At 37.9% G+C, this 25,019-nt stretch overlaps 1 protein-coding gene across 7 annotated transcripts; it reads right to left on the bottom strand.

The window, feature by feature from the left end:
• On the bottom strand, window positions 1-24,516 carry INSIG2 (insulin induced gene 2). 7 transcript variants are annotated; one of them, XM_054574994.1, is made up of 7 exons: window positions 24,211-24,516; window positions 23,382-23,638; window positions 15,741-16,121; window positions 5,384-5,508; window positions 1,517-1,683; window positions 1,244-1,343; window positions 1-185 (listed from the first exon to the last, which is right to left on the bottom strand). In XM_054574994.1, exons 3-7 carry the CDS (start codon window positions 15,982-15,984, stop codon window positions 144-146), a joined length of 678 nt encoding a protein of 225 aa, XP_054430969.1. In that variant the 5' UTR covers window positions 15,985-16,121; window positions 23,382-23,638; window positions 24,211-24,516; the 3' UTR covers window positions 1-143. The 7 variants fall into 7 exon arrangements, with proteins under 7 accessions (XP_054430969.1, XP_054430968.1, XP_054430970.1 ...); XM_054574993.1 differs by having other exon boundaries at window positions 24,315-24,516; XM_054574995.1 differs by having other exon boundaries at window positions 24,407-24,516.
• Window positions 24,517-25,019: the final 503 nt, after the last annotated feature.

Genomic DNA, 25,019 nt, shown 5'->3' with positions numbered 1-25,019 from the left:
TGTGTGTGTGTGTGTGTGTGTATGACAATCAAGGTAAAAACTGCATCCTGGCAATTTTAGAGTCCATAGTTTCGTCGGTATATCTATCATTTACATGCCCTTTTCGACCTGTTTTTCTGTACAGAAAAATATTTTTGCCTTCTTCATTCCTGATGAGATTTTTCTGCGATAACTTTACATTCATACTGCAAAATTGAAAAGGTAAAAGGTTAACAGATAAAGGTTTATTTTGAATAAAAATTTAAACTAAAAAGTTTTAAAAATTAATACTTTATTAATCTATGCTCCCTTTATTCCTCAAAGAATATCAGAGTTACACAGCTATTAGGATTAAATGACAAATATGACAGGGAAAAAAAATTTACATCCTAGAAGTGAAAGAGCCATAGCCAAAAGCAGAAGAAAGATGGCACTTCTGCATTACAAGCAAATAATGACAGTTTATGATTCAGATAAGTCCTAAAATAAGAAAGTAGGTTTCTTTGACTGCTCAGTAAGGTCAATCAGCATAGGAAAAGCTATGAACTTAAGGACAGGACCGATATAGTGAGTTCAGATTTTTTTTTTTCAAATCACTTTACAACTTAAAGGAAAATATTATGTTAGCAAAAGCTTCTAGTCAAAACAATACTTTAAAAGTACAACTAAAAAAGTGTACACCCACAATTCAAAATAAAGAAAACAAATGTATTTAGAATAACTGGCTACTTATAGATTATCAAAAAAAAAAAGCAATGTAAACCACATAATTCTCCTACTGATTAAAATGGTAAAGTGACAACACTTGTTCATGAAACTGGTGTCGCCTCTGAATGTTACTCCCCAACCTTTGCAACTTATAATTGGGGTTGCAAACAATGTCCTCTCCTTCTCAACTAAATGATGAAACATCTTGATTTGCTGGAGATAGTTCTAATTTATATCTACTGTCGCAATGTCGTTATTAATAGAGGCTCTTTTCACTTTCAAAATTGTTTCTTTTTAAGGATTTCAAACCTATAAAATTAGTTTTAAAAAGGGGGGAATAAATCATATCACCCTATCCATAACTTGTTTTAGCTTTCTTATCCAGTGGTTCCTTCAACTTTTAATTCACTTGTGATTAAGTTCTTCCAAATGATTTATTTCAGTGGAATTGCACAGAGAAATCAAAGAAAGCTATCTTCACAAATTGCTTATCATTTGGACAAAACTTGTCTTACATCTCAATAACAGAAAAATGATTAAATAAGCATCAGCTTACCATTGCCAGTTGTCGGCCAATGTTTCCCATTGTAATGCCTCCAGCAAAAAATATACAGGGTAACCAAGAACGAACATAGAGAAAATCCGGAGATGTATACCTAGAATAGTAGAAATGTTTTTAACTGTACAATAGCATTTATTAAAATAATTACAATAGAAATTAGTTACTCTTCAGATTAACCTGGCTAAGCCAATTTTAAAAACTCAATTCTGAATTCAGTTATCATTGATCTCTTTTAGTAAGCAAACAAGCACCAAAAAGAATACTTACTGATAAACACCATTGTAGACTAGCAGTTGAGTTACCAATGTTGCCAAAAAAGCAATTCCTACTCCAAGACCAAAACCAGTTCTAGATCTATCAAAAGTCCACCATAGTCCAATGGATAGTGCAGCCAGTGTGAGAGACAACTGTATGTTGTTATCAAAGTCCACTTTCTGACATCAATGTTAAAGAGTCATCTTAAAATGTATAAGCAAATAATATCACCTGTTTATTTTTCTAAAATATGTTACTGTTAAAAAGGAAATTAATTGCTTATTCTATAGTGCATTCAGTCTTTTAATACAATGTATGAGATTAGATGGGATTAAAATTGTCTCTGATATTTACTAAAGACACACAGAGGGCATGGCATTTTATTAATAGATCCTACCAACCTGTAATTCCTAAAACAAAACATAACAAAAACACTGCATACACAATGCCAATTATAAGATCAGACTCATTTGAGAACTGCTTTCTCTGCTAAAAATGTTAACCAGAAGCCTCAGAACACAAGTTTTGCTAAAGAAACATACTTCTGCTAAAAAGAAAACCAATATTACTTCTCAAAAGGGTTGAGAATTAGTTAAGGATCATACAGGAAGTTGAAAATAGAAGAGCTGACAGCTATTTAACAGGGTCCACATTCTCTATATGATTTACTGACAGACACATTTTATAATAATGCAGTTCAGAAACAAGAGTACCAAGGACATGGTATCCCTTTCTATTATGTCAACTGTTCTAGTTTTAATTTGTTGAGGATACAGCCTTGAAGTGAACATTATCTTGCAACCTGTCATGCTATTTTGGTGCCTGAGACATTCTGGTATAGGACAGTTTGCTCAAATGATGTTTTATTTCCATCACCTATTCACAAGCATCTATTCACAAATGTACAGCCCTTTTCTATTCCAAAATCTCTGAGCAAAACAAAGCTTTGCACATTGTTTTCTTATTTCTTTGCTAGAGGATTACACTAAAGGAATTAATTTCAAGTATCACTAAAAGGACATTATCTATGTCCCAAAGGCCACATCTTGGCTTTCTATCCAGCTCTCCAGCAGAGACTATATATCTCACAAAACTAACTGGCCATGGGGCAACTACAGAGAAGAGAGTAGAAATACAAAAAAAATAGATAGGAAACCACTCCCTACTTCCTTTAACACTCTTATTGTTTACCACCATTCCACCTCCACTACCCAACCAGCTAGTATCCTGAACACCCAGTGTGCTTACTTCTCAGCTACAGGCCACTCATTCAAGGTCACCCCCTGTTGAGGCTTGATTTATCAAAAAACCTACAGTTTATGAGTATGCTTCCTGAAAAAGCTTTTCCTATCGTTTGGCAGGCATAGTACCTAAAACTCCACAAAGAAAAGCTTGTGGACTCTGATTTCTCTATGCAATAAACATTCTTGTAAATGTGGAAGAAAAGGGACCACATACTAAACCTGACAAGCTCAGAGGAGGCCTGCATGGTGGCCTTATACTCAGAGACCAAAAGCAACCACAGAGGATAGTCTGAAATTAAAACTTTCTAACAAAAGCAGGTCATGGTGGACAATCACTATCCTAGGCTAGAATATTCCCCGACAAAAATTAGTCTTTACCTTAACTGAACGTGTCTGTTGTCTTTTTGCCATGTCAAATTTTCTTTTTCCAGACATCTCAAAGCACAGGCACTACACAGGGGTAGACCACAAGTCTCCTCATTGGTAATGTTATCATATTAATTGTTAATTGATAACTATCCTATACCCAGCTGTGTAAAAGTATGTGTCTATCATTTTACCCTTTATTCAATCCCAGAGGTTTTCCCCACTTTGCTTTCTCCCACCTCCCTAATCTATCACCAGTAGATTTTATGTAACCTCTTTACGTCTTCTCCTTTGATTCTGATGTATAAAATGAGGTGCAAAAATGCCATTTTCTGGCGCACTCTCTCAATTGCTTCCCAGCAACTGGCATTGGTTTGGCTCAAACAAACTCAAAAAATTCTTACAGGTTTGGACATTTCTTATGTTGACATAAAGAGTAGATTTTGACATTAACTGGGTTCTTACCTTTGCTAACTAAATTAACTTCATTAAGAGTCCAAGCAAAATAAGGAGGCTTCTAGGGTAAACAGGTAAAATGTCAATTTTAAAAATAGTACCATGTGATTTTATGAAGCCAAATTAAGTCTATGTTATAAATTTGTAAACAGTTTGGGTTTTCCTTAAAGAATGTCCACTTCAGCCTGTCATATTTAAGTATTTCGTTGAGAGCGAAGAAAAAGACTTACCAAAGCAAAGAATTTAAATTAGATATATAAACATTTTTAAATTCCAGAAAAAGGCTATTTATATTTCTCAACTTAAAAGTAGCTAAAATGTCTGAGAAAGAAAGGTCTAATTCTCCACCAGATAGCAAGAATTTGTACACTTGCGGGCTCCTGGTTAGGAGAGTGAACATTCCTAAATGGAAGTCAGATCTTTGGGGTCTGGTCTCAGCTCTGGCACAGCCTCACAGTATGAATGACATAGCGAAACCTCTCTAACTTTTATTTGTCTTATTATCTTTATAAAGAAAATATGGAACTAAGTTTTCTTCTAGATATAATATTCTATGAGTCTATCTTTTTAAGTCCTCCTAACCACTAGATTTGTTATAAAATCCTAAATATCAAAGACTTCCCCAAACTAAACATGTTGGGAAATTCTTTCATACAAAAGGAAATGGAAAACCAATATAATAACAGCCCCTGAGGGCCTTCCACATCCACAGATATCCAAGGGCTACACACAATGGGAACAGAAAGGCAGATGTGTTCTCAGCCCATAAGACCCTACCTCTTCCCCGAGCTTCTCAAAAACATGTCAATACGTTCTGTAAAAGGCACAGGAATCTACCTGCCACATGACTCACCCTCTCCAATGAACTACCAGCCCTGAGCACAGTGCAGAGTTACAAGAGGAAACCTTGGGCAGCCTGTCACACTTCCGCTCTTCCCAATACCAAAGGCTCCCAACACATCCATTCTCTAAGCCACCCCTTGTAGAAAGACTGAACCAGCATTTCCCAGATCCTCTTCTACAAAGGACAGTTCAGGGTGAGAGAAGAAAGTAGGGAGGATGATAGAATGAAAACCTTATGAGGGCAAAAACTTTTGTTCGGGGATTAGACCTTTTTTTCCTGAGAAGTAGACGATAGAAGGGGAGAAGGGAAATAGAGGGAGGCTACCTTGCCTTCCTAGCCATAAAAATGACCATTAGTCACTAAATCAAACATCAGAATCCTTAAATGATCAAATTATAAAAATATGTACCATAAAGAAAAAAGTTCTTTGTGACTAAGGTCTAAGCTGAATATTTCTACTACGCCACCTTTAAGACCATTTATGTGGTTTGCTGGTATTGATTAAAACCAATAAATGACAGACTGTCTTTTTTTTTAATTCATAGGTTCTTGAAATTAAAAACAAAAAACAAAAACAACAGTACCTGAAGCCATCACATATCATTAATGGCAAACCTTACATGAAGAGGAAAGGAATCCTTTGAAAATTTACCTGTTTCAATGCTAGTTACAAAAACTATATGTAAGTAATTTAGTGACCTAATTTAAGAAAAACACATAAGCATTTTAAACAGGCAAATTTTCTAAGTTATACCGAAAAAATGATATTTAAATGAAAGGCTAAACTCCACACTGCTGCAGCATCATACAGATGCTACCGTGATGTTTCAACAATGGACACATGTTCCTTTTATGACTAACTGGGCATAATCTCAATTTGACAACAGTGAAATTGCAAGGGACGAGTTAACCTTTGGTTTGTTGGGAGCCACTTTGTTATTATGCACTTCATTATGGCAAAAAGGATACAGCGCTGGCATGATTTATACCAACAAAGACAGCTACGCACCGCATTACACTGGACCACTCTCTTTTAAATTTATGTGGTTCTCCTAGATGCCTGTCAATACAGGGGTATAATAACCCAATCACAGCTGTGGATATAAAGAGAAAAAAAATTAAGTCACCTTCAATGCCATACTCTTGAAACTTAAAGCTAGGAGTCAATACAACCACCATAAGCATTTCAAAGATTCTTTTAAAAAGCTCTTCAAGTTACTTAATGTCAATTGCTGATATTGTAAACTTACCTTCCAAAAGGAATAAAAAATGAGAACACCACTGAAAAAAGTACTGTAAATGATTACAACAGTATTCTAAATTATAAAAGGCACAACACTATTTCAGTCTATGATTCACAATTTACCGTATTGCACTAGATGATTCATGCTACTTTTCTGCTACTAGTATCTCTGAGACTTGAAAAGCATCAAACCAGTTGGCAGTTAAGCAATGACCTCTCTAAGCTATAAAACCATGAAACATTCTATTAAATGGCACAAATCTAAAAAGGAGCTGAGATCTAAACACACACAAGTCCATCATGCACACAATATTCAGATGGCTATGGCTGTCCTGTTTCACAGATCATCTTTGCCCCTCCAGCTTCTTGTCTCAGTCTCTCGCCTCTAGTGCCTTGTTCTGACACTCCCTCCCACCCTGGCCCTCTAATGAGACTCTAGATCATACTGTCAAAGCAGAAAAACTCACAACACAAATCTACACATAAGATTCATTCCCCACATAGAAAAAAAAATGGAGGAAGCATGGTCTATATAAAAATTATAAATTTTTGGTAAAAATTTAAATTCACTGTTAAAATATAAGAAATTCTTTTAGTACACTTCTTAGTTTTGGAAAGAACATCTTGATTGCTAATTCTGTAATTAATTATGAATAAGTATATGAAAGTGTCCATAATTGATACTCGAAATATTCTCATCCAATTTTTAACATAAATATTTGTCAAGCCTCAACTTTTTATTCATTTAGTTGAAGATTTAAAATGCTTAGTCATAAAAAAGACTATTTAATGAACCAAAACTTTCTTCAACAAGTTATAAGGAAAATGTATTGCCACAGATTAAATTTAACAAATCAAAGCTGCCTAGCTATTTCCTATTCTTCTTCCAAAAAACAGAATGGTTACGCTCCTATTAAGAAACAAGGACACGACTGTCACATCAGTTGAAAAGCATATTTTAAACCTCCACTACTACCTATGACATATCATGAAACTATCATACCCAACCCTGTGTGCCTGAGCGTCGGAAGTTTCTGCCTGGCCTGATGGTGGCCAGCTATACCTCACCGACGATGTGTTCCATCCTCAAGGAAAAAGGAAATCAATGAATACCAAAAATCACAGGCTAGCAGACCAATGGAGCAGCATGAAAAAGAGGATATCCTTCCATCTGCAGTTGAGATGCTGCTATAATGTATGCATTTTCTAATCCACAAAACACTTGAACATGCTCTTTTGAGTTGGTCTTTGGCACGAACTATTAAGAGATTAACAACAAACTTCAGTAATGTAGAGCTCCAAAAACTACCAGTAAGTTTTTAAGTTTTACATTACAACAGGTCCTTGAATAAGGTCACTACATTCACTGTCATTTCACTATAACACTGTAGGAACTTAAGCTCTTGTTTATATCAATTGGCCTATGATAAAACTGGCTTTGTTATCTGCCATTTCCATTAAAATTGCAAACCTACTGAAGACTTTAAATGAGAACTATATATTCCTATTAAAAAGGCTATGCTCTAAAATCCTGTAAAATTCAATGACAGTATTTCTAAACTTGTAGAAAATTAAAGTGGCAACAATCACTCCTAGAACTGCAGTATATCTAAATGAGAATTACCTTTTTTTCTCCCCTTAAGGGGTCATAAAACAGCTTTTCCGTCATTCCTCACTCATATTGGCGTGTGCTGCGCTGGCGCTCTCCGCACCGCCCCCCCACCTTTGTCTGTTGCTAAGTAAAACCTACTAAAATCAGGCATTCCAAGCCAATTTTTCTCAGCAGTTGATGCCAAAGGTAAAGAACTACCACATAGAAAGGACTGATATATGTGCAAAGATACAAATAAGTAAAATTGACTATACTTTTATGCATTTGATATCAGGCTTGCAAGTGAGAGACAACTGAGGAGAGAAAGCAAAAACACAAAAAGAATTTAAACTGCCACGCTGGCCAACCTTCAGATTTTCCAATAAAAATCAAATCCAGTGAGTGCATAGCTCTCCAATACTCACTGAGAGGAAGATTCCGAGGAAGGTTGCCACTTCCCATTAAATGTCTTTTCTCTTCCCTTTATTTATTTAAATTGTTGTTCAAGTATAGTTGTCTCCATTTTCCCCTCACCACTCTCTCCCACCTCCCACCCTCAATCCTACCCCGCTTTGGCTTTGCCCATGGGATTTTACACCTGTTCCTTAACGACCCTTCCCCTTCTTTCCACCATTATCCCCCTCCTGCCTCCCCTCTGGTTACTGTTTGTTCTTTATTTCAGTGTCTCTGGTTATATTTTTGCTTGCTTGTTTGTTTTGTTGATTAGGTTCCACTTGTAGGTGAGATCATAAAGGAAAGGCAGAGTCTGACAGCAGTATCTACAGCACAGTGAAGCTCTACTGTTTATGAGCTCAACACAGGTATGTCTGGTCTTCTTTTCCTCTTTCTCCACTTTCTTATTTTAACAAGACAGACTGTTATAAGCATGCCTGTGTAAAATCATATGCAAACAAATCCTGGTTAATCAGATGGTTCTCTGATGCAAAATCATATTTTTGGGGATATCAGACTACCTCGTTTTTATTATGCTTTGCTATATTGAGCTTTGCAGATATTGGATTTTTTTACCCAATTGAACTGAAGGTTAAGACCCTCCACCACTCCACCAGCAAAAAGATTACAACTCACTGCAAGCTCAGATGATAGTTAGCATTTTTTAGCTAGTATTCTATTTTTTAATTAAGGTATGTACATTGTTTTTTTAGACATATGCTATTGTACACTTAATAGATTAAAGTATAATGTAAACATAATTTCTATATGCACTAGGAAACCAAAACATTCATGTGACACTTCATTGCAACATTTGCTTAATTGTGGTGGTCTAGAATCAAATCCATAATATCTCCAAAGTATGCCTATATATTTATTTGCCAGCGATCAGTGACAGCCTACCAAGGCTATAAACAATAAGTTTGTAAAACATCAACATTGTCCTCTTCTTCATGGTCATGTGTTTAATGCAGTGATACACTAAAAGGAACAGTTAAATCAAGCATTTTGCCAGAAAAAGGAACTGAAAGGACAAAACCACTTAATGAGATATACTTTCATGGAAAACTATGGAATGTTATAGGATAGGCAAATTCAACAAATACTTAGGCTCCCAACATGACCACAGAAACAATTAAATACAGTAATGTGTTAGGGGTAGCACTGGCAGGGTCCAGTGGGGTCCCAGGCTCCTCCTGGCATATGCTAAGGGGAGGAAAGGTGCTAAAGCGTCAGGAAAGCTTCACAGAAGAGAGGATGCTTGAAGCAGAAGCATTCAGCAGGTAAGTGGTATGGGAAGGGCTTTCTAACCAAAGTGAGCCATTTGGGAACAGAAAACATCCAGTAACACCTAGAAATTGTTAAGCATTAGGCAGAAAGGGAGCTCAGGATCCAGAAAGACTCTGAGGAAGATTTAAAAAAAAAAAAAAAACAAGGGCCATACCACAGAGACTTTACCCTGCAGATACTGGAGAACCAGGAAAATATTGCTATCACACTTGTACCAAATGGAACAGTAATTGCTCTTAACAGCAGTGAGTGTAAAGTACATGACAGGGTAGGGGAGGCTGGAAGATGGTACAAAATTAAGAGGCAGAAAAAAAAACCCCTGAAAATTCCAAGCAGGGTAGTTGAGTGGCTGGCCCAAGAAAGAGACAGAGGAAAGATGTAAAACTGGGAACTGGATGTGGAAGTTGCGAGAGAGAAGTAGGAGTCTTGCAGGGCTCTCCAGAATTTGGGTACCTGACTGCATGGCTAAACAGGACAGCTTTGATTTTTTCTTTTTAAATTAAACATTAGTTTCAGAGGTATGAATACAACCTGGTAACTTGTGATTTTTAAATCAACTTCTCTACTTATTTTATACAACAGTTATAGTTTTCATTTTCCTCCTATTCTTCAGAAAGATTCTTTTGAGGCCCTCTGTCATGTTGAAGAGGTTTCTCACTCCAATTCTAATGCACTGCACATAAAGAAGTTAATCAACTTGAAACACTAGTCATTATTAAACTAAAAATAGAGAACTAAAATGAGGAAAATCAGATGAAAAGCAATTTACCAGAGTTCTCTACTAGCTGTCTCTCCAAAAGCACCAACAGCAAGTTCCCCAGCCCTATGTGTTATACAGAAAAGTAGCAGATAATCAGGGGTCCTTCTGTTTACATGTAGAAAGTGGTGATTGTAGAGACCCTCCAGGAGATAGCTCCTCAGTCTACGAATATTAGTTGGACAGGAAAATTAAAGGACAATTCTCAGTTTTCCTGATTTAAGATGGTGAGAGCTTAGAAAGTTTTGAAAATGTACACCAACACATATACAGAGAAACATATACATGTTACATACACACACAAACTTGTACACACTATATTTCTTATATCATTTATTTTATTTTTCCGTGATATTTTCCCTAAAACTGAGGCTGCAGGGAGCAGGAAATAGGCAAGAATCCATTTTCTATCTTTGGCAATTTTCACAAGTCTGGAATCTTCATTCTCATCTACTAAACAACATGACTTATCCAAAAAAAAATCAGTAGCAAAGGCAACTGAAGTCTAAATTTCCTAATGCCTCTTTATTTCTTTTAGGGAGGTACATCATGGAATACATTGCTTTCAGAAGAAACAGTTAAGCAAGAAATGCTAATCCCCAAATGAAAAGGTGTGATATTAAGTTTCCAAGTATCACAAACCTAGTGGCTGGGAAAAGGAAGGAAAATAGGGACAAAGTGACTGACGTGTAATATTAACTTTCAGAATTTTCCCTCTTAATTGTTAGTTTGTGACAGAAGTGCTCCTTTCACATCCATAATGGAGGTACAATATAAACTCAGTTAAGTTCTCTTGCCCCAGCCTAGGATGTGCAACACATGCCAGTGCATTCCATCCAAGCCTCACTCACACTTAGGCTGGAGGCTTTGAAAGAGGCACCAGAATAGGGTAGCTCCCATTTTCCCCTTCACCAGCATGGGATATTTGACATAGCCACACCATTCACTGCCTCTGAGATCCTGGATTCATTAATATCCTCTCTTCATTTCATTTCCTCATCCACCCAAAATAGGAACAATGCCATACTTCTCACTCCTAAAGCTGTCCTGCAGATCCTTGGGGTTAAAGGATGTGGCCTAGCACATTAGCAGACATTCAGTAAGTAACTGTTTCCCTCCTCTGACACTCAATTTGTCTATTCTTAAAAAACAAGTTCTTCCAAAGCACTATAAGTTTCTATTAGTAAGTAACCAGGCAGCACTTATACCACTGTAGAAAATAAAGAACAAGAAAAAGTTGTTTACCCAACAACTTTTTCTCTTTTCTAAATTCAAATAAAGGAAAGGAAAATACATGCTACAACAGAGAACGAGTAATCAAGATAGTGGAGGAGTGAGAGAAAATCACACTTACCTCCTCCCAGTACCAACCTGGAATTACAACTGAATTGTGGAGAAATCACCAGGGACAAACAACTGAACAACAGCAAGAGAGGAGCCTTATAAACTCAGACAGACACTAATTCTTGTCAGCTTTAGCACAATCTAACCGGTAAGGAGTGCAGTGGACTCGAGGAGGCGGGTGGGGCATCCATGGGCGGCAGCACCAGAAGGATATTGAAACGGCCAGCAGGATCCCCTTAAGAAAAGTGGAGTCTAAACCATGAGTGGGGATCTCAGGCCTATAGCACCAAAGCCCAAAAAGCACACAGACAACAGACAGCTGAGAAAAGCAGCAGGGTTCCTCTCTGCCAGAGACAGACAGCTGGAGATGCAAAGAGCCGTTTAAAGGACCAGTGTATAAATTTTTATTTGTAGCCATTTACCCTGAACTTCCGCAAAGCTGGGGGCAGAGTGGGCTAGAGACACCCGGGAAGAGACTGGGGAAGGAGGCTTTGGGGAGAGAACTGAGAGAGTAACTGGAGAGGTCCCAATGCTGACTCATCCCATATGGCAGCAGCCATGTTGCTCAGGCAGACCGCTCCCCTGAGCGGCAACAATGTGAGGGGACCCAATAGCCCTGCCCCCAGGAAGGCCACGGCCCTGGCCTATGATGTCTCTAAGCCAGCCTGTCGAGTGCAGAGTGGCAGCCACAGATAGTAGACCCCTTGCTAAAAGAGGCACAGAGTGGTCTACAGGCATTTGAGGAGAGACTGGAGACAGAGGCTTTGGGAAGAGAACAGAGAGAGTAGCTGGCAGGATCCCAGTGCTAACTCCTCCCCCATATGGCAGCAGCCATCAGGCTCGGGCAGACCACCCCCCCAAGCACCAGCAGGTTGAGAGGACTCAATAACCTCACCCCCATGAGGGACTCTGCCCCACCATATGGTGCCTCTAAGCCAGCCTGCTGAGTACATAGTGACTAGATTAACAGCTGAAGGAGACAGCCACGGACAGTAGATTCCTGAAAGTCTCAAACAGACCGATTAAGGTCAGAAAGGGTCAACATTTGACATCATCAGAGGCAAATCCAGGAAAAAAAAACAAGTGTTCTCCTACCATAGAAGTTCATACCACAAAGTCAAGAAATCAAGACAGATCAATTTAAGAAGCAGAATCAAAAAAGAGTCTCACAAATAATGGGAAGACAAAGAAAGACCCCCAGTAGAAGAGAAAGGAGGAATCCCCAGAAAGAGAACCAAATGAAATAGAGATCAAGTCAACTATCAGATACTGAGTTCAAAACAATGGTTCAAAGGAAGCTCAATGAGCTTAGTGAGCTCAGAGAGAATTACCAAAAACTACAAGGAAACTATGAGGAACTTACTGAAAACTGTATCAGCATGAAGAGGGACACAGAAACTATCAATAAGAGACAAGAGGAAAGGAAAAACACCATTTCTGAATTGAGGAACACAGTAGAAGGAATTAAAACAAGGCTAGATGAAGCAGAGGATCTAATCAATGAGCTGGAGAATAAGGTAGAAAAAAGCTCCCAGAAAGAGCAAGAAATGGAAAAAAGACTCAAAAAGAATGAAGAGACATTTAGGGAAATGCAAGACAATCTGAAACATAATAATATCCTTATAATAGGATACCAGAGGAAGAGAAGCAATGGATAGAAAACCTGTTTGAAAAAGTAATGATGGAAAACTTCTGTAATTGGAGGAGAGAAAAAGTCACACAAGTCCAGGAAGCACAGAGGGTCCCATTCAAGAGGAACCCAAAGAGGCCCACTCCAAAACACATCATCATTAAAATGGCAAATATCAAGAGACAAACAGAATCCTAAAGGCAGCAAGGGAGAGACAGGTAGTAACAAGCAAGGGAGTTCCAATATGGCTAGCAGCTGATTTCTCAACAGAAACACTACAAGCAAGAAGGGAATGGCAAGAAATATTCCATGTAATAAAAAGCAAAGGCTTGCAACCAAGACTGCTCTACCCAGCAAGGTTCTCAATTAAAAAGGAAGGCAAAATAAGGAGTTTCCCAGACAAAAGAAGGCTAAAAGAATATATCTCCACCAAACCAGCATTGCAAAATATGCTAAAAAGACTGCTTTAAGAAGATGAAGAAAAAGAGTCTATGAATACCCAGTCCTTTCACAGTTACCAAGACTTGATATTATGAATATTTTTAATACTTATTAATCTGATTGTGACAATGATGTGTCATGCTGTTACTTTATTATTTGTTGCAACTAAACCTATTTTTGTATATTTCTTGCCTATTTCTATTATTTTTAAAAAGCTTTAAATGATTTTTTGGTATTCTTTATCCATTTTTTGATTAAATGTTTAGAGAATTTTTGCCCTAAAAAAACTCAAAAACTATTAACTCTTTTTTAGATGTGTTGTAAATACTTTACTATTCTGTTACTTGTCCTTTAACTTTTTTTATATGTATATTACTATACAGTCTTAAATGTTTAATATAGTTATATTGTCAATACTTTACTTTTATAGCTTATGGGTTTCAATATGTTACCTCAGGGTAAGAAGAATATTATTTTTTAATTTTCTCCGAAAACTCCTTAGATTTTACATACTGATTTTTAATTCACCCAAATATTTTCTGTATAATGTGTGAAATAGGGCTATATATTTGTTTTATTTCAAGTAATAGTGGTCCATGCACCTTATTTGTTGAATAAGTCTTATTGTCCCCATTGATTTGAAATATCGATTTAATCATATATTACATTGTTAGATATAGATGTTTGTTTCTAGAATGGTCATTTTATTTCATTGATCTATATGATTATTTCTGTGCTGGTGTCATATTGTTTCAATTGCTAAGACTTTATAATGGATTTAAATTTCTTATTATTTTATAATGGATCTTGACATTTAAAAAATAAATAAGTAAAATCAATCTGCATTTTTAAAAAAGGAAAGAAAGAAGGAACTCCTACCTTTTGTGACAACATGGATGGAACTGGAGAATATTATGCTAAGTGAAATAAGCCAGTTGGTGAAAGACAAATACCATATGATCTCACCTATAAGTGGAATCTAGTCAACAAGATAAACTAGCAAACAAAATAAACCACAAGCATGGAAACATGGAGCAGCCTGAAAGTGACCTGAAGGGATGGGGAAGGAGGACGATGGTGGAAAGAAGAAGGGACTAAACAAAGAACACGTATGAATGACCCATGGACATGGACAACAGAGTGGGAACTGACTGTGGGAGCGGGGTTGGGGGTGGATGGGTAAAGCAGGGCAAAGGGGGAAAAACTGAGATAAGTGTAATAGAATAAACATGATTTAAAAATAAAGAAAAAACAGAGAATGATAAATTATCATTTATGCTGTCTTCTCTTTGTTTGGACTATTTTAGCTATTCTCTCAGAGAATAATAACTGTGTGGAAACTAAGAATCACCACCTTTATAACTTCTCTTTTGATGTGAATATCATAATAGTGAGACATCAATATATAAATTACACTGAAACCTTACCATGACAATGCCATTCCATCCAAGCAATGGAATTATGTAATTGTCCAGTAGGTTTTACGAGGTCATTCAAAACGTCTCACAACTAATCCCTTACTCTTCGACCTCCAGCTCTAGGACGTAAGTCAAGAAGGATCCACATTATATTGTAAATTATTCATGTATATTTAAGTATGAGACACCAAACACAAATTCAAAAAAGCAATTTTCTGCCTCATCAGAACTCCCTTTTACCACACAAGTATGGCTTCCATTACCTTATTGTATAAAATACTATAATCTATTTTTATCAGTCATTAGAAAAAGCTAAAGAGCTACCCATTATGAAAGATCAGCATCATCAATGAGCCTTCTGAAATGCACAACTTTATCCATTACATGCTGTCTATCAAAAAAAGATCTAAAGTATCTAATAAGAAAATAATGATTTTAAGCAAAGAGAATCTACCTTATTGATCTCTTTAAGCATTCATTATTTGTAAGGTACATTTAAAAACATGATGCCAAAGAAAGAAATATATACGAAAAATCTATACAATAACAACATGAAGCTGTAAGCTTGAACAAAACTATTCTGGCTTTCAAGTTTTATCTACCTCAAAGAGAAGACCACAATACATCCTTAAAAACCAAACCCTTCAAACCAAAGAGTGGTATGATCAAAATAACTTAAAATAAAACTTACATAAGATAATTTGAAGATAGGACAAAATTAAGAGGTTGAAAGCATCATTACTAAGGGAATCAGGTTTTTAGGATTATAATTTTTGAAGTCATAGGTCAAATAGAAAACAGACACAAAAGAGTACAAACATACTCTATGATTCCATTCATATTATATTTTATAACAGGCAAAAATAAACTAGTCATAGAAAGACCAGTGGAAGCCTGAAGCTGGGGTTGGGAAGTAGACTACCAGAAGGCACAGGAGAATCTGTGGGTAATGGAAATGTCCCATCCCTGGATGGTGGTGGTAGCTACATGACTGTATGCATTTGCTTTAACTCATCAAATGCTTCATTTAAAACAGGTTCATTTATTGTATTTAAATTATATCTCAGTAAAGTTGATTTTTTTAACAAAGTATTGCTCAGACAACATCCACACTCACCCCATTTTCTTTCTAAGCATTACAGAAATAACCTACACATACCTGAAGCTGTGCCACAGCATGGTGGTACCCACCATGCTGAAGAAAAGATGCTTGCAATCACATCAGGTGGAAAAAGTGTCACATTTCTCTGAATCTGAAGTAAATTTAACACTAATGCCAGAAATACCCCAATAAAAAACAGCACTACTCCTCGAATCATCAAATTTACACTCCGGCTAGTCACAGATGAGATATAGGGGCCACGCTTTTTGGTCCCAGGTGACTCTGTCTCTCCTTCCGCCATGGTTTCATAAGTTCAGTAAGCTGGGGGGGGAAAAAAAAAAGACTTCCCAGCTGAAAAGACAAGTGTCTGTGAATCAAAGCAGACTGGCGTTTCAACAGTACCACATCTTGTCCCAAAAACAGGACCTACCAGAAATCCTGCAAGAGATAAGAAAATAAAAATCAATGTGGGTCTAATATTGAATAAATGATTATATAATTTTCCTGATTTCAATGCTAATTAATTTAAAAGGACAAATTATGAAATAACAATCTTATACAGCTATTTAAATTAATTACTAAAAAAAGAGGTTAAAAAAATTCTGTATGAATGATGTAATTTTTTAACAGTGCAACACTTAACATTTACTAGGACAGAATAAGTAACTTAAGAGACAAAAGCTAAAATAATAGTAAGAACAGCTTGTACCACCTCAGAGAAAAGTAGAACAGGTTTTATGAGACACTTCCATTAGAATCTGAAAGATTTGTTTCTTGTACATAAATCTTTATACTTCACAGAAAATAAATTTATACTTTACAGAAAATTAACACATTCTGACCAAAAATGTTGAATTGTTCACAATAAATTGTGACTTGCCCTGAGGACAACCTTTAGTGGGGGACAAAATGATGTGTTTTAATGTTTAATGAGTATATATTTGAATTTCTGCAAAAAGTGTCTTACCAAAAGTAGACCACCACTCAGTCACCTATATATATACCAAGCACTGAAACCAGACCTGACCTGTTTTCTCCAGAGCCACAGCTGTGTCCCACCCAAGCCTTGACCCAATCAACCTTTGTTGCAATCATGGGAGCTTTTGTGAGAGCTGGAGTAGGAAGCAGAAGAAAGGGAGCTAAGAAAATGCAGAATAACCTAGATTCTGATGAAGAAGCTAGATTCTAACAGGTTTTATCCACATAGATCCTGACTCCTAAAACCTAGAACTTAGCTAATTTAATCAGTGTAGGTATTTGTTCACTCCTCTAACCAAAGTAATCTTTCCTTTCTGTTTAAGACAATATTTGAGGCTTTCTATCAGCGGTCCTAAGCACCTGACATGTGGTCACTCATAGAACTCTCACAGTAACTCTAAAAGATAAGTGCGATTACTATGTCCATTTTATAGGTAAGGCAAGAAAGTAAAAGAAGGTTAAGTCTTTCAACCAAATTTACACCCCTAATAAGAGGCTGAGCTGGAATCTGAACCCATGCCATCTCTCTCCAAAGCCCTCATCCTAATCATGAGATTCCTCCCAAAGTGGCACACATTCTTCTGTGTATCCTATAAATAATTTTTAATGAGAAAATACTATATACACTATTTTTGTAACTTACTTTTATCCCACCCAACAATAATATATCTTGGGCATCATCACAAGTCAGCACATAAATGATGTTTCCTTTGAATATCAAAGCAGTTTATTTAAAAGGTTAGGGTGGCACGTCTAATTGCTTCCTTATAATAATATGTATAGCGCTTTATGAATTATAACTTTTCATATAGGTCTTAATCACTATTAAGTCTCTACTGTGCCTATGTATCCAGAAAGGTGCGTGCCTAGACCACAGTGGGAACTCTATATATTCGTATTTGTTTTATGATATTGGGCTAACTCTTTTTGAAGCAAACTCCTTGGGCTAAACAGGCCTTTTAGAAGGCAAACTGAGCACTTGACCATCATTTAAAACTCCATTTTTTGCCATGTATAGTGCACATTTTTTTGCCCAAACTTTTTAGGGAAAAATAAGGATGCACATTCTACATGGGTAGTACTGGTTCATGCACATTATACATGGGCAGCGCTAAAACTGTGGGTGCGTATTGTACATGGGACCACATTATAGATGGGAAAGTACAGTATGCTTCCTTTTGAGTTTCCAAGTTTCAAATTACCGTACAAATGAACTTTGGAACAAAACCCATGTGTGAATTGGAGAGAGGGGGTTACTGCCTTTAGAAATAATCAATATAAAACTATCTGTACAGTACTAGCAATTTTCACAGCCTCTCAGTTTCATGTGATAAAAACAGACAACAGACTTCTTTACTAAGCCTCTGCCACACCCAAAGCTCTGTGTCCAACACTCCAGGTAGGGAATTCTGGCCTCAAGCTAGTCCTCACAAACTTACTTAACCCATAGCATAACTAAGCCCTCAGCAGGGGTGTCCAACCTGAGGCTCACTCAGGGTGGCTATGAATGTGGCCCAACACAAAATCATAAATTTACTTAAAATATGACGAGACTTTTTTGTGATTATGTGTCACAATGTACTTAATGTGTGGCCCAAGATAACTCTTCTTCTTCTACTGTGGCCCACAAATGCCAAAAGGTTGGACACCCCTGCACAGCTTAGAGGACTAGAGAAAATAGTACAGCTGATTCATGAGAAAACAGACTCTGAACACAATTTGAAAATGCCCAGGAAATATCTCCTCCTGACCTGGTCTCACAGGCCGTTCCTTGCTATAGTACGCAGCGCATCAGCAAGCCTTGTGTTCTAGCTACCTAAGCAAGGCGTTCAGTAGCTACAGAATTCTTCTTCATCTTCATTGTCATGATTATCATCATTATCACTACTGACATAGCACCCATTTACAGAGCGCCTAGTCCATGCCAGACATACAGTAACTCTAATCTTCAAAACCCTAAAGGTAGGTATTATCCTCATTTTTATAAACGAAGATAATAAGTCAAAGAGATTTAGCAACTTGCTTATGGTCTCATGACATGCAATATTAGAACTGGAATTCTTCCTTACATCTGACTGATTCCAAAACCCCTTCTCTTCCCTCTAAACCTTGAGTCTCATTCCTGCCTAACTCCTAAGGCACCTGGGTCTATAGAAGAGGATTTCGTTACTGAAAAGATGGGTATGAGGCAGGGTAGTAAGAAGCTAGGAAAATTCCTTGGCAAGTGAAATGAGGAAACTGAGTCAGAAAGCTGATTCAGACCCACCCCATCCAGCCCCTGACCCACCAGTATCCTTCTCCCTTGCAGGAGCACTCCCTTAAGCTTTAAGCCCTCAGGACAATGAAGTTCTGATTAGCATCAAATAATCTTAGGAACACAGCCTTGGGTCTGTTGACCAAAACTCTGTGTCTGTGGCCACAGTTATATTTCAGCTCCAGGCCCAGAAAAGCAGCAAAACCAGATGAAGCAATGCCTTGTCTGACATCAGGACCAAATGCAATGACTAATGACCCCCTAACCTAGAACTGACCAATCAGTAGAGACCATGACCCAGCAAGGACACACCTGGAAAATTGATGAATAGTCTATTGAGGTCTTCCCCTGAGACCTCCCCTGAAATTCCCTTTAGAAAACAAATAAAAACCCTTAAGACAAAGAGCCCAGTGCCAGTTCTCTCTCTAGAGCAAGCCCATACTTTCCCTCCACCACTTTCTTCCCTCAGGCATGTACTTTTGCTTTCTTTCTTCTAAGCTCCAAGGGCCCTTCTTTTGCCTCTGTAACTTGTTTTCTGAATTCACACAGCCCAGCTGGCTACCTTTTTCTATCTCTCTGACTTTCTAAATAAATTTCTTGCACTAGAGTTCTTGGCTCTGAATTCTTTCTTTGCCAAACGCAACAACTAACGTCTAACACTGCTACTAACAGAGAGATGTTAGAAAACAATCTCAACTATGATATATTCTCAAGGTACTGATGCTAATATCAGTAGGAGACTATATAATCACAAAGACCATGAGAATAAATGTACAAACATCTTGAAATTTTCTTTCAGTCCACAGGCCAGCACTCAGTCCACTGAGCCATACCAACCAATGCGAAATTTTTTTTTAATGTACTAGATCGAGTGGAAAAAAAATGTTTTAAAGAAAACAAAAATCATATTGCCAACTTAACATACTGCACTGGACCAACAGTAGATGCTTTACTTTCCAAACTTCCCGTAAACACAGCAAACCTCGTTTTTAGCTGTTAAAACAACTACTTGTTGACCTTTGCAGAACACAGGGGTTAGGGGCACTATACTTGCAATTGAAAATCTGTGTATAATTTCTGACTCTCCAAAAATCTTAACTGTAGTTGGCTCTCGGTATCCACAAGGGATTGGTTCAGGACTGCCTACATACCAAAATCTGCAGATGTTCAAGTTCCTTATATAATATGGCATACAGCAGTGCACACAGTCAGTTGTCACATCTGTGGGTTCCCAACTATGGAAATACTGTTTTCGATCCATGGTTGCAACCATGGATCTGAAGATGCAAAACCTGTAGTACCAAGGGCCAAATGTATTTACTGGAAGAAAAAGAAATCTGCATATGAATGGGCTCACGCAGTTCAAACCCCTGTTGTTCGAGGGTGAATTGTGTATACATTTTAAGTAATCCAAACTGCTCTCATAAATCATTTGTTCATGCAGTTATTTCAGCTGTGGTAGGCCTCATCTCACAATCACTCACCAGTGTTTGTCAAAAGGCTTTGTAACTTTGGGCTGGACAACCCCTTGTTGTGTAGAACCTCCCCAAACATTGCAAAACACAGAGCATCCCTGGCTTGTACCCACTAGATGCCACTACAAGCCCCTTCCCCAATTTGAGACAATTAAAAATGCCGCTATAGATTTCCAAATGCCCGCATAGAGGCAATGCTCTCCACTGAGAGCCACTGATTGCTAGAGACTCTTTCCTCATTTGATTTCAAGGCTGATAGAAACTTTCTAAACTGTTTATGTCATTCTACCACAGCTGTTTATTCAACCTTTCCTGGTAATGCTTGTTTATAGTTTCCCCCTTCACGCCAAAAGTTTTCTTTAAGAATAACATGACATTTCCTTGATGTTTATTTTAATGAGATATTTTAAGATTTTTTAAAAGTCTAAAAACCTAATTTTGTGACTACATAATATAATAGTATATAATTACTGTAGAAAAAATTAAGTTTAAATGCTTTAGAATCACACTGTCCTAAAATTTCAGAAATGACAGGGAAATGAGAGATCACCTATTCCAAGGGGTATGTGAACCTAATGCAGAAGAAAAGCAAACCAAAAAAAGTTGTACATGTGTGCATTTTTCTCAGAAGACAGTTCTGCAATTTATATCAAGTACTCAAAAAGTCCCCAATCCAAAAGAAGTTAAGAAGCAGTGATCTAACTGTTCTCTCATTTTACTGGCAAAGAAAATGAGACTCAATGTGGTCATGTGAAGTGACAAAATCAAGACTGTGTTCTACTGGATCTTCCTACCACAATCATGTAAAGTGAATTCTTGGAAATACCCAGGTTCAACAAAGGGATAAGAAGTTCCACTAGACCGTCCCTTCTCTACTGTGGAACATTTAAGTTACTAAAAAATAATATTGTTTATAATATTAGTCACACACTAGGGGAGTGGGTTACTTTGTTTTTGTCTCCTGTCCTCTTTATTTATTATTATTTTGTGAGTATACATAGTTAAAATTTAGCTAAACAGTAGATTTTGGTAAATCATGATATAGACTTGGCTCTCTGGAACTTAACTTCAAATCTTCAGATAAGAGACTATACTGCAGGGTTTCTTTGGGCACTAACCATTGTGATGGGAAAGGGACTATAATTGGTTTAGTTAGGAGCAGGTGAACATCCTTAACACAAAAATCTCTAGAAAAATATTCAGTCATATTACAATTATAGAATGTGGATTTTTTGGTAAATATATGTAACTTAATTATCATAAAAGCTCTTTTTTTGTGGTGAAGGCTGAGGGTGGGGCCTGGGTGGAGGGGGACAAAGTGGGGGGAAATTGGGGACTTCTGTAATAGTGTCAATGATAAAAAAAAAGGGGGAGAGAGAATTATTTTAAAGTGAAACCTCTTAGAATAAGTATTCCCTATTTAGTTTGTTTTAAAGTTTGGTTTTCTGATTACGTATTGAAATTATTTTCTTTAAACAAAGCATACCTATAGCTTTAAATATGACTCTTACATCAATAATAAATTTGATTCTCCAAAATTAAAGTAATAATCTATACTTGAAAAATCTGAATTACTCAAGAAATGACTTGCTGATCAGGGAAGAAGTCTCTGGGATAAAGATACCCTTTAGATGATAATATCTCAATAGATCCTCAACAATAATCTTGGTAAGTAGGCAGGTGTTTTTAATCCCCATTTTATAAAATAAAATAGGTTAAGTAACTCTCTGAGATCATAAAACTGTTACCAGCTAGCTTGTGTCAGTATTAGCCACAAGCATTCTGACTCTATGTCCAGAGTACTTCCCATTTCACTTCACTGCCTCCATCTATAAACACCATCCCAAAGCAATTTAAGTGCTACATAAAAAAGTTTTTAAAGTTATGTTGATAAACTACTGTTAATAACAAAATAAGCTTTTTTTTGCCAACTGACACAGAAAAACTTCCAGAGAGCATGAAAAATTCTACCTTGAGCCTTTACTTACAATTTCTATAACACACATTACTGAACCAAAAAAAAAAAAAAAGTTCAAATAATTTGTATAGATAAATGACAAATAATCAAAACTGGGAAGACATTATACCAGGTATATGACTACCGGTTAGTGGGTTAATATTAATTACTTCTAGATGAATAAATGAGCATTATAAATGATTCTGGGTCTTGTTAATGAAAATTGAAATTGGCATTTGCCACTGAAACAATTTCAGCAATAAGCTACTGAAAACGAACACACAAAATCTCCTAGTGACCTTAAGAACCAGCTGCATCTAACAATAGCAACAACCCCTAAAATGAAACAAGATCATTCACTGACTAATGATTAGTAGTCACAGAAGTATGTTGCTCCCTCATAGTACCCTGTCTCTTCAGGTGCTTAGGTCACAGAAGCTACTCAACAGTTAAATGAAATTACTACCTCACATCTTTTTCATCATATGTCTCTTAATTAGAACGACATTCTCAAAATAGAGTAAGCATTAACATTAGGAAAAACACACCTAAATCAATGAAAAAGTTTAACTTTCCTTAAATATAAGCACACACATGTGAGTCATAGGCTACAGACACTAAAAACTTCCAGGAAGAAAAATGTTTGCCTTGAAGACACCGAAACTCACCTTTCCTCTCAATATTAAAACCCCAACAGAAACCATTAACCAAGCAGCATTCACATTCCATTCCTGGCTTTAAATGTCAAATTTCAGTCTCTAAAAAGCTTACTCCACCGTTTGGGAATAATTTTCTGATAATCATAAAAACAAGCTGTCTTTAAACTACTGAGTTACATTTTATCCTTCCTTTTCAGCCCACCATATATAAAAGCAACAGTTGTCAGTTGAAAAGAATCAACCTCTTTCCCAAATGTACCAGATTCACATCTTGGTCGCTTTATATCAAATATGTACTGAGAACTGTAACAAAATACACTACGGGACATAATGTCCAGAAAAAGAATGACGGTGGAAAATAAAAAGAATACATACATGGTTAATCTTTTCCTGTGGGAACCCTATTAGTGTCAGCATCCTCTTCGTTTTCACAGGTTTATATGAAGGCTAAACCCAAAAGCTGGAAAAAACAATTCTAACTACTGTTTGGCTGCCTTCATTCTTCCTGCATCCAGAACCGGAGTGTGCCTTCCCTGCAGTCCTCAGCTCCACTGCAGTACTGATCGGGGTCAGTTCCAGTGACCCAGCTGTCAAGTCTATCAATTCCTTCTTAAAGCATTTCTTCATCAATCCTACAAAATAGTAAGCTCTTCATGGTATATTTTCCTATCCAGCTAACACTTCAATAACTTCTTTCCAGTACTAACTGGGCCTTAGTCCTTGTCACTTCTTTTACCACCCTTTCCCGGTCCCCCATCATCTACACTGCTTTCCTTTTCCAGACAGTTAATCTCCACTGACCAACTCTAAAATCGCATAGTGAGTTACCATCAACCGACTTCTGGGTGGGTCTTAACGAGAGTTCTCTTTGGCATACCCACACACCTTCTCCCAAGGTTTCCAATTCCAATTCTAAATGCCAAAGTCCCACTCCTCAACCCATGCCGTTGTGTGGATTCCAAACTTACTGCAATTTCTACCGTTTTGGATCCACCACCCTCCCAAATCTGGGTCTCCCTGACTACAAGCCTCCCAAGTCCTGACAGCTCTAGGCTGGACAGCTCGCCGACCTCCTCCACCCCCATCAGATCTCCAGGGTCTCCCCGCCGTCCTCCAGCCTTCTTTCCTCTCCGACACTCTTCCACTCTCTAGGGAGCCTCAGCCACTCCTATTACCTCTCCCCAACCCCATTGTCCCCTTGAACCTCTCCGACCAGTCTCCAGGTGAGGGGAAGCCCTCGGCCTTCAGGCCCCATCTGCACTCCTGGCTCCCCGCCTTGGCAGCAGGGTTCCTAGAATGCAAAATCACCAGCAGTTCCTCTCCCCGAAGGCTATCCACTTCCTCAGGCCACTTGCCTCAGGATCGAGTCACTGGTGCTTCGCAGGAGGACCCTAACTCACCCCCGCCTCCGCCATCTTCTGGGACCGGTCCGGCCCCCACTCTGCGTCTTCCTTTTCTCCTCCCACAACTCCGCCTGAGCTTCACTGCGCCTGTGCACACGCTGACGCGCCCCGAATATCGGGGCAGAAAAGCTTCCGGTCTGACCTGCCTAGTTGGTAGGCCAGCGAGCCGGGGCAAAAGGGTTTCCGCTCCTCCCGAAATTGGCAATTGGTTGTAGGCATGGGCTGTCTAGGTAGTGGGAGGGTGCCAGATCAGCTCTTATTTGCTGACCAGGCGGTCGTAGGTTGTGACGAGTGCCCAGACCCTGTGGGCGGTGTAAGGTAATTGTGCACTGACACGCGTACAGTCATTGGAAGGCGCAGCCGTCACCCTGTCCCTGTCCTCGCAGCCGAATGGAGGGCTCTGGAGTCCAGGCCTCCGGGTTCTCCCTCTAAGGATGCTGACTGTACCTTTGTGCTTTTGCTGGGCTTTACTCTTTACTTTTTTTCCTTCCTCAAGACCATTGTAATCTGGCCACATCCATATTATTGTACTCCTGATAAGTAAGAAGTTGTAAGGTTCTGTATTTTCCCTGCTTTGCTGTAAACCTCCCAAGCTCTTCCTTCGAAAACC

The sequence above is a fragment of the Pteronotus mesoamericanus genome, unplaced genomic scaffold (genome assembly GCF_021234165.1).
Source record: "Pteronotus mesoamericanus isolate MK-2021 breed Mesoamerican mustached bat unplaced genomic scaffold, CSHL_Meso_final contig_27, whole genome shotgun sequence".
NCBI lineage: Eukaryota > Metazoa > Chordata > Mammalia > Chiroptera > Mormoopidae > Pteronotus > Pteronotus mesoamericanus.
Note: the sequence above shows the minus strand (reverse complement) of the source record. Positions and strands in the feature narration are given on the sequence as shown.